Source organism: Gossypium arboreum, chromosome 9, assembly GCF_025698485.1.
Source record: "Gossypium arboreum isolate Shixiya-1 chromosome 9, ASM2569848v2, whole genome shotgun sequence".
Taxonomy (NCBI): domain Eukaryota; kingdom Viridiplantae; phylum Streptophyta; class Magnoliopsida; order Malvales; family Malvaceae; genus Gossypium; species Gossypium arboreum.
This window is the reverse complement of record NC_069078.1, coordinates 74,887,436-74,899,640: the sequence shown is the minus strand read 5'-3', so window position 1 is coordinate 74,899,640 and position 12,205 is coordinate 74,887,436. Positions and strand designations below refer to the sequence as shown.

Sequence of the window (12,205 nt, the reverse complement as noted above, 5' to 3'; positions counted from 1 at the left end):
TGGAGTTAGATTTTTTTTGTGCACTTAATGTAGTAATTTCATCGTATTTGATAAATTACTTATATGGTCAAATTAACTATTCATGGAAATAAACAAATGTCAATCATTATCTCTATATTAGAATTGTCCTTCGTTTTTGCACACAAAAAAATGTACAAGTAAATATTGTCTCATTAATTTTCTAAAATTTAATTAATATTAAGTTGCATTATATGCTTGAATTACAATGCGAGAAGACAATTTAGATTACATGTGTCTATATTAACAGGTAATCTAAATTGTTCATAGTCTGCAAGAGTCAAATTTGAGCAAATGATTCAAATAATAAATGGCTACTATGTCATCTATAAGTCTAATTGGAAAGATATCTTGTATTAGCTATCAAAGCTAGATTGACTCTAAAAAATAAAGACATCAATGTGATTGTCTAGACTAACAATACATTGGACAAGACACAAGTTAAGTTTATCCTAGATAAGATTATGGATTTATTCACTAGTGATGTTTATGGAAGTGAACAACCATCCACGTTGACTCATGTGCTTAGATATATTGAAAACCTACGGTAGTGATCCAAAAATTGGCATGTTAGGTATGTAACTTATGCATGATATGATTTCACTTACAATAATGGAATCATAGCTCTATAAAAGAGTAAATGGTATCCTCTCATTGGCATTTTATAAATTATGAAAATAGAACATGGTCAATGGTATTTGCTTTGGACAAATGATTTTAACATTACTAGCACAAGTAATGACCATTTCCATTGCGGAAGATACAATTGCTATCATGAGATAAAATGGATTGAATCAAGTGAGTGAATCTAACCTAAAGTGATCATGGATATCTACATATGATGAGGTCATTGGACTAAAGCTTTCCATAAGTAGCTTTCGTAATGGTATATAATGGGGACTTCAATCATGATATTTTTGGTGGATTGACTCCATGACTGGATAAGAATTTAATTTATAAATGAGTAGTACATGTTATTCCAAACCTATCTATGTATGTTCAATCAATCGCTCTAGTAGCATTTAATACGAACAATTGTAAAGAACAATAAATGATTGAACAAGGATAAATTGTTTACTAAATTTGCTCATATGAGTAACAATTGTTTTCTCATTTAATGATTAGATTGATCTAGAGTTAATTTGGTCATTTTGGATATTAATTTAATTGAGTGAAATGATGAATTCGATGTGAAGCTAAAGTAGGAGATCATATAACCTAATTATTTAGAATTGAACAAAATATAATAATTAAATTTTATGATTTTCAAAAACTAAACAAATCTCGGTCAATTTAAAGTATAAAAATTAAATCATTGATCCTTTTTTTAAAGGGAAGTTCATTAATTCATTCTATGAATGAGACCATACAATTCAGATGGAGATAACAAACACCTGTTGTAGGTTGTGAAAGACAAGTTCCATCAACATGACAAAGGCTCTGTCTCATCATCAATAAAATATTATGGCAAGTTGACAATTGGCTCTGTCACAATTCAAGCACAACATATCTGAAGTGATTACAAGTACTTAATACAATAAGGAAATCAATCTCGGATGGTCCAAGGCGATGGCCAAAAATCGAGAAAAGAACCAACATCCACCAAATTGGAAAGGACCGTGACAAAATCACTCCTAAAATCACTTGCATAAGCAATAGTAAAAAAATGTACTACAAGAACGCGCAAAAAACTTCTAAAAGTGAAGACTTATTAAATAATAAAAAACAAACAAAAAATATATATAAAATTTAAGACAACACGAGTCTAAACCGACTCGTGAAATCATTTATTATTCAGAAACCCTAGCCTCCAATTTTTCAAAAGAAACTGTTGGTGGCCGGTGGAATTTCAGCGATGACAGACACTATCATTTGTCCATCACAACTTGTGAAGACCATAAAAATACCCACAAAATAAATCTACAAACTAAAAAGATAAAAGACACATGGATTGAATAAGGAGAAGAAAGAAAAAAAGGTTGGTCGGAGAGAGAAAAAGGTGGGTGATAACCAACCTACACTCATGACCTTAAGTTTATGCGATCTTATAACCTCCAAACTATTGGAACTATAATAATAAAAACTAAGTTAATATTTACTTGACTCATTTCATTGTTTAAATAAGGTATAAAGATAAATTTAGTCCTTAATGTGTACTCATTTTGTCATTTTGGCCCTTATTCTTTTTTTGGGCTCAACAATCTTTAAAATTTAGTCAAAATGCTTGTTTGTTGACAGAAAAACTAATTGAAATGTTAAAATTTTAATGATATTTACATGACAACTCATGTAGCATTTTACATATACTTCATTGTTAACATAGATAAATTTTCTAAAAGTTTTTATGAAATTTTGAAATTTATTTATTTTTAAAATATTTTTATTAATTTGTATGAAATATACTTGAACTGTCATGTTAGTGACCATGTCAATTTCGGAAAATATTTTAACAATTTAGTTTATTTTTCCATCCAAAAGCAAACAACTTAATTAAATTTTAAAAGTTGAGGATGAAAATAGCATTAAAAAAAAAGTGAAATTGACAAAATGAGAATACCTTTAAATAATATTTAATAGGAATTGAAGAATGAGTGGAGCCGAATTAATAAAATTTGTATCAAAGATTCAACCCATATGGGCTAACAAAACCCAGTCCAAGCATTCAGTGTAAACAGCCTTTCCATTAGGCTGCTCCCACGATAGAGCCTCAGCCGGCTCCCCCGGCCCGCAGAAACATACTATACTTCTCAGGACAGGGAAGGAAAGCCTTCCCGAATTCAGCAACTCCACGGCCCGCTCATGGAAGAACCTGAACACCCCACCCCCTTCAAATCTCCACCATCGTCACCGCCGCAACGCCGCCAACTATGCTCTCATTGTGACCGGCCACTTCCAGTCTGCCTCTGCTACGCCCTCCCCGCCACCCCACTCCCAACCAAAACCAAAATCCTCATCATCCGCCACCCTCACGAGTCCCGGCACAAGCTCAACACAACCCCACTTATCTCCAAAACCCTCCTCAATGCCACCACCATCTCTTCCCGCCGCCTCCTCCCTCACCACCTCCCTAACCAATCCCCACCCGCCATCTACCTCTTCCCTCCTTCCCCTAACGCATCCGCCGTCACTCTATCCCAACTCAAATCCTCTAACCTCCTCAATTACGAAACTACTCCTCTCCTCTTAATTGTTTTCGATGCCACGTGGAAACATGCCAAGGAGATGGTGAGTGCCAGTGAAGGGGTTTTGAAGGGTCGCGCTTTAAGGGTTTGTTTGGACGGAGTGGATGAGAATGTGACGGGTGGGAGTATCTATGATAATGAATTGGTTTTAAGGAAAGAGCCCTTTGGTGGATGTGTTAGTACTCTGGAAGCTGTTGCTAGGTGCTTGGGAGTCATTGAGCCTAATGGAGATGAGGTTCAAGGAGTTTTGATTGGGGTCTTGAGGGAGATGGTGAGATTGCAAGCTGGGTTTTTGAAGCCTCTGAAACCTAGGCCCAAGATGCTGAAGAAGAGCAAGCATAAAGAAGAGGACAATGATCAGCTTGGTCAGTTGATTTCTTTTCTTATTAAGTTTCTTTGAATTTTGATTCAGATTTTTGAGTTTGCTACTTCTAATTTTATTTATTTTTATTTATGTTGGAGTTTTTATTATATTTCACATATTTTCTGTTTTTTATTCAAAATATGATTCTTTTGCTTAGATTTTTTAGCAACATCTAGGGATAAAAAGGGATGTATTAATGTAGTCAAAATTTATTAATTTCTTAGGGATCTTGCTTGTATTATCCAATGAAGCTCGCTTTGGATAGCTCATAGCTGGTTCATTGTGGCTGATATTGAATGATGATAAACTCTACTTATACTAGCCAGATGATTATTCATTTGAATTTTTGTTGAGATGATGGTAACTTGTATTTTTATGTTGTTGATTCACTAACAATGTATGTTTACACTAGTGCATAAGTTCTTGTACTAGGAGGCAACTGCTCATTAAATACTACGTCGACCAGGGATGGCAACATGCTTATAGATATAAATTTTTGGAAGCCATCCTTAATGCTTGCTCAAATCTTGTAAGTTCTAACTGGATAAATGACCAACATCGATTTATACTGAAACTTGCTCTTGCTCATATAAGAAATAAAAGAAACCTGAATTTAATGTCACTGGTATGTAGGTATTGTATGTTAATAATTCACTGGAATGGATAACTAGCATTCATTTCCCAATCTGCTGATATGTTACCATCTATGAAGACTAGAAAGTCCCTGCAAATGGGGGGCAAAATTCTTGTATGCTTCTGAACTTTGATAGCAATATGTTGTTTTGGACAATGTCTTGGAATATATTCCTGTTATTAACTTTGTGAATATTTTGATTACCAGGCTAAGGTTTTCTGAAGGCAAAATGAATGCTTACACTGATGAATGAGACTTTTTGGAGTTACTAGGTTAGTAGATCAGACTTCAACTTGTTTTGGCCTACAACTTTCTCTTGAGGTCGTATCAAGGTACGGTTTGTTGGCACCAACTGGTATTTTGGTCTCATGAATATTTGTTGAAAACCTTCAACTGATAGTGACAATAATGGGGGTTGGGGAGCCGACATGGCATGTGACAATATCGCATTGAATGAGCAGCTTTTATTACATATCTCTGAGGAAACGAGTGTGGGTGTCTGCGTTGCGTTCGAATAGCTCTATAGACTATAGTTGCTATGTTTTCCAATTCTCCCAACCAAGAAGAAACCCTCAAATAAGCAAAGAATAATAACAAAGCTTTGGTTTGCTATTTATTTGTATTTGATAGGGTTCTTGACTTTTCTAAACTCGTTTCAACCTTTTCTCTGTATTAGGGATATAAAATTGTCTTATTAGGTTTGCTTGGTAGGAAGGATTGAAAATTTTCAAGAAGAAATAAATATTTTCATTCATTGGTTGATAGAGTTGAAAAATGAGAGGAATTAAAATGAAACTTTTGAAATGATTTGTTTTTATGATGTATTTTCCCTCACTTTGACAACAACTAATCAGCATTCAAATTTTGTTGTTGACATTTGAGATTGAGCAAAGCTTTCATGTTTTAAAAAAGAAAAAAAAAATCCCATCGGCAGTGAGGAATGTAGAGAGGTTTGGTTAAGTAAATTGGGAACCGTAATTGCCATTGGAAACGTGTTGAAGGAGGTTGATTGATTCACATGACCTCTCATTTTACAACCTCAACATAACCCAATTTTTCTTCATGAAAATTTCTTTAATTTTTTCGAAATTTATTTAGTTTTTCTTCAAAATGATTCCTCTTGATTCTAAAACTCATTATCCTTATTTCCATTGGACAACCCCAACACATAACCAAACCCATTTATAGAATCATAAAACCCCTGAACTCACATGCCCCATTCAAACCTAAACTTGAAAATCTCGCATCAACCATGTCTTCTTCTTCCTTGGTACTCTCGTAAATCTCACTACAAATCACTAGAGAAGGATCAATTTGTATTCCATGGCCGTCACCGCCTCAAGCACTTAAGGAGCTAGAAGTCACAATAACATCAAACAGGGACGATCTTTGATGCTTTATATGCTTGCTCTCCTTGATAATCAATATTAGAAAATTAATAAGGCAGGTAACCTATCAAAGTAATTGACTAATAGCCATGGAAAACATATTTTTATTTTATTTTTAATTTAATTTAATTTTTGTAATTAAAATTAATATAAAACAATATTTTGTTTCATTTAATTTTGTTTAATACAATTTTTAATTTTTAAAAAATCTAATTTTATTTATATATTATTATAATTTTAGATTTTTAATTTTTAAAAAATTTGAATTATGATGTCATCATTGTCATGTGTTACTGTTGAAAGTGCCGCGAACTAAAATTACGAAATAAAAATTTAAGTACCAAAATTAATAAAAATTTAGGTACTAATTTAAAAAAAAATTATAAGTACCAGAGAAAATAATAAATTTAAGGGCTGAATTAATATTTAAACCTAAAACAAACCCATCCTCAAAAAGCTACATAAGAATTGACAGCAATGAAGTTTCCATATTTTATCTTTTCTTTATCCATGGCTCCTAAAATTGGGGTTCCATCCTTGGAAAAGTGCGGTACTCACGTGGGATTGCATCTCTCGTACCATTTTCATCATTTGTTGATTTAACAACTTATATGTGTAAATGATGAACTTCCTATGTTGGTTTGAGTTGTATATTGGATTCATTCATCATTGATACGTAAAGTTTGAGAGGTTGAATAAATGTTTAAGGTCTGTCTTTAGAGTCGCAACACATTCCTATTGATATCACGATATCTGTCTTCCAACGTCGCAACGTTAATTCACTGTCATTGAATTTGTTACATTGCAATATCAAAGTTGCAACACCAAGCCCTTGCCAGTGATGTCGCGACGTAAGACCTTTATGGTCGCGACTCTAGCTTGGTAAAATTTAGAAACTTTACAGTTTAATCTTTAAATGATTTCGGGTTATGAAAGAGCTTTCATAAATTCATATAAAACTCGTATAAAAATATATGATATGTTATAATGATGTAATGAATTTATTAGTTGAGATAAAATATTGAATCAATCGAAGTTGTGATTATAGTTACTTCAATAATGAATATAATATCTTGTAACTCGAATATAGCGATCGGGTTGAATATGAAAATTAGAATGTGAGTTCGTTAGTTAACTTATTATAAAACATTTGTATTTGTAACAAATCTGGGAAACCATGATAGGGACACTTTCTAAATAGGTCTTTAGAGCACTCCCTAGCCTCGTACAAATTCTCCAATTCGTGTTGCACAAAGCTAGTGTTTTATTATGTTATCTCCACTCAACCATTAACTCTCGTTAAGGGTGTAACCACTAACCACAAGCTAATGTACTGTAACAGTGTTTTTTTTTTCTTTTTTCTTTTCATGTGTTTTTTTCCTTTTTATTTTTTTCTCCCTTTCATTTTTTCTCTTCTTCTCCCTTAGCCCTAGTCTTAGCCTCTCTGACTTTACCACTGTAAAAAACCATCAACCTCCAATTTCTGATCAGAACTCACCAAACCATTGCTATTTTCCCTTCTCCTTCTATCAGTTTTGATTTCCAAGAAGCCAACCGAAAAATTATGAAAATAAAACTAACTTCGAACCTTTCTCAACCTTGACCGCCGCTATTGGTCATTAGATCAGACAGAGACTCCGAAAAAAACTTCTCTCCACCAAGACCAATGCTTCTACCGTTAGGATCCTTGATTGGAGCTTCAAATCTTAAAAAAATTGACAAGCTAAGGAAAGATGGGTTCTTATATATATATATACATAGTGAGTTGTGGGGGTTTATCGGTATAGGTTTAGGCTTCTAATAGTTGGTGTAGGTGAGTGTGACAATGATGAGTGATGGCTGATATGGAAGGTCAGTGATCTGTGAGGTCTTGAGATGGTGATGAGTGATGGTGAGTAGAGTGGAAGTCATAAAAGGGACTCTAGGCATTTGTTTAGATGTTTCTGAATGGCGGTTCAACGTCGGAGATGGTAGAGTTAGCAATGACGACTAGGGTTTCGAATGGAAGAAAATGGAGAAGAAAAAATTTTATATTTAGTGTTTTAAAAAATTTTAAAAATATATTGCTAACGGTGACATAAACTTAACGTTACACTCTTGATTAAGTGAAAATAATATAATAAATGGATTATGTAGTAATATTTTAAGGTTGATGATTAAAACAATGTTTTACATAAATGATAATTTTTGTAGTTTAACCTTTATATTATCAAGTCAAAAGATGAAAGTATGAAATGACCGTACCCTAAGCAATTACGCATTCAAAGTCAACAAAGCTTTCATGCCTTGTAAATGTGACTGAACACATCATCCAAATATTTCTCTTACTTCTATGATTCTGTTCTTCTTACACACTACAACTTCCGTTCCTTTTCGGCCATTTTCTAGGGAATATATATATATTCCCCAAAGCAGAAGCGCACAGATACACATGTGTGCCTCTCTCTTCCTAAATCTTTCTTGAAACGGGGTTTTGTTCTGAACTAGCCAACCGCACTCATTATACCAAGCAAGCTCCTTTTTCCCTGTATCTCTCTTTCTGTTTTTGGGTTGAGTATCACTACACGCTACAAGGTTAAGCCCAGCACAGAAACGCTGATTGCACAAAAGCATATACATAAAGTACGCTTTTCTAAGAGAAAGAAAGAAATATTGGGAGAAATGGTGCATCATCATCGTTATAATCTGTTAAAAAAGGGTGGAGATGAAGAGGCCGGGACACTTGTTTTTCTTTATTACAGGAGAAGAAGGCCTAATCTTTTATCCGTTCTCTTTCTTTCTCTTCTCTCTTGTACCTTCATATTGGCTCCTCACTTGTTTAGCGCTTCTTCTTATTTGTCTCATCTCTGTAAGCTGCTCCTCTCTTTACTGGGTTTTTCTTATTTTTACTCTGTTTCTGCGTTTTTTTATTTCACCTCCATGGTTTTTGCAGGTTCTTTCGGTGTTCAAAATGAAGGCTTCGTTGGTAATATTGATGTAAATGCTCCACTCTGTTCCTCCATACCTAATGGTTAGTTGTGTTTCTTTCATTTTTTGTGCTTGATTTTTGCATCTTCTTGGATTTTAATCAAACAGTCGAATCTGGTTCCCTTTAATTGATTTATTTTTCTTTAATCTCTTGATTATTAATGGGTCCATTTTTAAAGCAACGATATCCTTTTCTCAGAATCCACAAATGTTATTTTGAAACTTTTCTCATTTGGACGAAATACAGGTAGAATCTGCTGTGACAGAAGCCATTTTCGTTCAGATATATGTTTTATGAAGGGTGACGTAAGAACACACTCTCCCTCCTCTTCAGTATTTCTTTATTCATCAAAAAGCAACAATGGATTCATTAGTTATGTTTCGAGTATGATTGATGATGGAGAACAAGAGGAACATGATGAACTTCAACATGAAAAGATCAAACCGTATACCCGAAAATGGGAAACAAGTATAATGGATACCATTGATGAATTGGACCTTATCTCAAAGAGAGCAAATTTGGGTGTTCACCATCCTTGTAATGTGATTCATAATGTTCCCGCAGTTATCTTCTCGACCGCAGGCTATACCGGCAACCTTTACCATGAGTTCAACGATGGGATTATGCCTTTGTACATCACTTCACAGCATTTCAACAAGAAGGTTGTGTTTTTTATTCTTGATTATCGTAATTGGTGGGTGATGAAGTATGGTGACATCATTTCGCATCTCTCAGACCATCCCGTAATAGACTTTGTCGGAGACAACAGGACGCACTGCTTTACTGAGGCCATCATCGGTCTAAGGATACATGATGAGCTCACTGTGGACTCTTCATTAATGAGAAGCAATGAGAGTATTGTTGATTTTCGAAACCTTCTGGATAGAGCATACTGGCCTAGAATTAGAGGTTTGATTCAGGAAGAGGAACAAGAAACAGTAGATAAGAAAATGTCCAGAAGCCCAACATCAGGATCTGTATTTGATCATCAAGCAAGGAAACCAAAGTTGGTGATCTTGTCTCGAAATGGTTCTAGAGCAATAATGAATGAGAACAGTTTAGTGAAAACATCCGAGGAAATGGGGTTTCAAGTTCAAGTCCTGAGGCCTGAACGAACGACAGAGTTAGCAAAGATTTATCGATCACTTAATTCAAGTGATGTCATGATTGGCGTCCATGGTGCAGCCATGACTCATTTTCTGTTCATGAAACCAGGCTCTGTTTTGATTCAAGTTATTCCCCTAGGAACGGAATGGGCAGCCGAGACGTACTATGGGGATCCTGCAAGGAAGCTGGGTTTGAAGTATATTGGGTATAAAATCATGGGTAGAGAGAGCTCGTTGTTTGATGAATATGATAAAGATGATCCTGTTTTGAGAAACCCTTCGAGTTTTACCAAAAAGGGATGGGAATACACAAAGAAGATCTATCTTGAGGATCAAACTGTGAGATTAGACCTCAGAAGATTTGGGAAGCGGTTGGCTCGTGCTTTTTACTGTATTACTGGAATCCATCCGCAATCTTCTCTCTCGAGTGACAGTAATTTTAATCATGGAACATAATTGATTATCAATAATAGACTGGCAAGCATAACGTCATATTCTGTAAACCTTTGTTGTAGAAAATTAAACTTCAAATTGGCATGTTTATTTCGTTAGGGATTGCTAGTGTTGCATTTCATGTCCTGTATTTGGGTCTTCCCCATGGCACATGGCATCCGTTTGGTGTAACATGGAGGATATTTTCCTCCTCTTTTGTGTGAAATTTTGCTTCTCAAAAAAGAAAAGAAGATGAGGAGTGGAGGGTCAGTAAAGGTAAAGCCAAATTAGTTGTCAAATGACATTGGGGAAGGGAAACTCAAACTGGCCCTACTTCAACTATGGTCTCTGTGTCATTTTATCTTTTTGAAAATTGTTGCATCAAAACTACCGGGAATTATGGGGCCAAGCTCTAAAATTATTAACTTGGAAGTTCTTTTCTAAAAGGAAATTTATGTTATTCTAAATTTTAAAGTAATATGAGAGGTTCTTTTACTTGGTGAACAGTCAAATTTTAAGTGTCCACAATTATCTCCCATGTTCATGCTAGCTAAACTAAAACATAATAAGCCATCTTTTTGGTATTTTTCAATATTTAGTTTTTGCGCCATTTGGGAAGTGGGGAAATGAAAAAGAGAAAGGCAAGTAAAGTATGAGGCAATGGAAATGTAGCGAAAGTAAAGGTTCTTGAGAAATGTAAAAAGAAAGACATTTTTTGGTAATGGAAATGTAACGACACTCAAGTTTAGGATAAAGGAAATTTAAACTAGATTTTAGACTTCAATAATTTACTACAATAATTGGTGGATTTGGTGCAAAAGCAATGAATTTTTATTTAAACTAATACATATTTTTTTAAAGAAATATCCTGATTACCTATTTTAATGTTTTGGTCATCCACTATAATTTTTTTTTTAATTTAGGCATTAACATTTGAATTTGTTCCTGTTTTGGTCACCCACCGTTAAATTTGATGATCAATACTTACATATTCTATCATTTTGATCCTAATTCTAAATAATTCAATAAATTCAACACTTCACATTTACAAATTCTATCAATTTGATCCTCAAACTTCTTGATAAAAACTTTCAACTTTTAAAATAGAGACATTCTTCAAACTAATTCATATTTTATAAAGAAATGTTTTGATTTACATATTCTATCAATTTAGACTTTCCATGATATGCTCAAAGGGGTGCAAGTTACAAAAACTTGCCAAATAATGAAAACTAAGAGCGGGTTGAGGAAGTTTGTTCATTCTTGACACTTTTTAATGAAGTTACCATCATTATCTCATGAAACAATTTCGATATATTAAGTTTTATGTTAACTTTTAGAGTTTTTGTTATGTTATTTAATTTAAATAAGTATTTCTTTTATAAATATTAGGGTTTGAATATCTAACATCAAATTTATTTCTTCTTTTAACTTAGAAGTATCAAATAATTGTTGAATGAGAAATCTTTGAGTGAAAAAATTTGGATATCTAGAATTTAAATATGTAAAATATTTTAAAACAATTTTTAATAAAATACATATTTAGAATGAATCTAAAGAAATAATTACCAACAAATGGATATTTAGATTCATTTTAGTTACTGCAAAATTATAAAAATATTAATAATTATTTAAATATGTAAAAGTTAAAAAGAAAATTTTGGTTTTTGTGTTTTACGAAAGCTTGTAAAAACTTGCACAAAGATCTTGACAGAATTCAAAATGAACAGGGTGCCATTGTACGCAGAGAGAGGTGAGAGAAAGATAAAAGAAAATAAAAACAAAAGTATAAAGTATATATAAGGAAATTAATTATTAATATTTTTATAAATTATAATTTTTAATTTTAAATATTTTTATAGATTTTTAAAATTTGCTGATGTAAATATACCTAATTTTTCAAATTTTTACTAAACAGTGCCATTATCGATCAATTGATAGTTTCCGTTAATGAAATAGCCTAGTTGATTTTTTGGAGTAATTATAAGATACTAAAAACATTTTTTTATCCTTAATCCTATATTTATTCTATTTAGTTTATATTTTTAATTAAATTTATCTTTAATTAACTCGTTAAATAAACTGAGTTTAAGGATTTATTTGTTTGGTGTTA

The 12,205-nt window shown here is 33.1% G+C and overlaps 2 protein-coding genes across 2 annotated transcripts; both read left to right on the top strand.

Moving 5' to 3' along the window:
* Positions 1-2,622: 2,622 nt before the first annotated feature.
* Positions 2,623-4,973, top strand: LOC108456645 (uncharacterized). The gene is made up of 2 exons (XM_017755206.2): positions 2,623-3,565; positions 4,406-4,973. Exons 1-2 carry the CDS (start codon positions 2,818-2,820, stop codon positions 4,408-4,410), a joined length of 753 nt encoding a protein of 250 aa, XP_017610695.1. The 5' UTR covers positions 2,623-2,817; the 3' UTR covers positions 4,411-4,973.
* Positions 4,974-7,940: 2,967 nt separating this feature from the next.
* On the top strand, positions 7,941-10,465 carry LOC108455913 (xylan glycosyltransferase MUCI21). The gene is made up of 3 exons (XM_017754490.2): positions 7,941-8,434; positions 8,519-8,596; positions 8,801-10,465. Exons 1-3 carry the CDS (start codon positions 8,248-8,250, stop codon positions 10,114-10,116), a joined length of 1,581 nt encoding a protein of 526 aa, XP_017609979.1. The 5' UTR covers positions 7,941-8,247; the 3' UTR covers positions 10,117-10,465.
* The last annotated feature ends 1,740 nt before the right edge of the window (positions 10,466-12,205 follow it).

What these genes read in the sequence shown, in the direction of transcription:
- LOC108455913 (XM_017754490.2), top strand. Translation starts at nt 8,248, where the DNA reads ATGGTGCATCATCATCGTTATAATCTGTTAAAAAAGGGTGGAGATGAA. An exon ending in TTCTTATTTGTCTCATCTCT is followed by an intron (nt 8,435 to 8,518) that starts GTAAGCTGCTCC and finishes TGGTTTTTGCAG; the next exon opens with GTTCTTTCGGTGTTCAAAAT. An exon ending in CTGTTCCTCCATACCTAATG is followed by an intron (nt 8,597 to 8,800) that starts GTTAGTTGTGTT and finishes GACGAAATACAG; the next exon opens with GTAGAATCTGCTGTGACAGA.
- LOC108456645 (XM_017755206.2), top strand. Translation starts at nt 2,818, where the DNA reads ATGGAAGAACCTGAACACCCCACCCCCTTCAAATCTCCACCATCGTCA.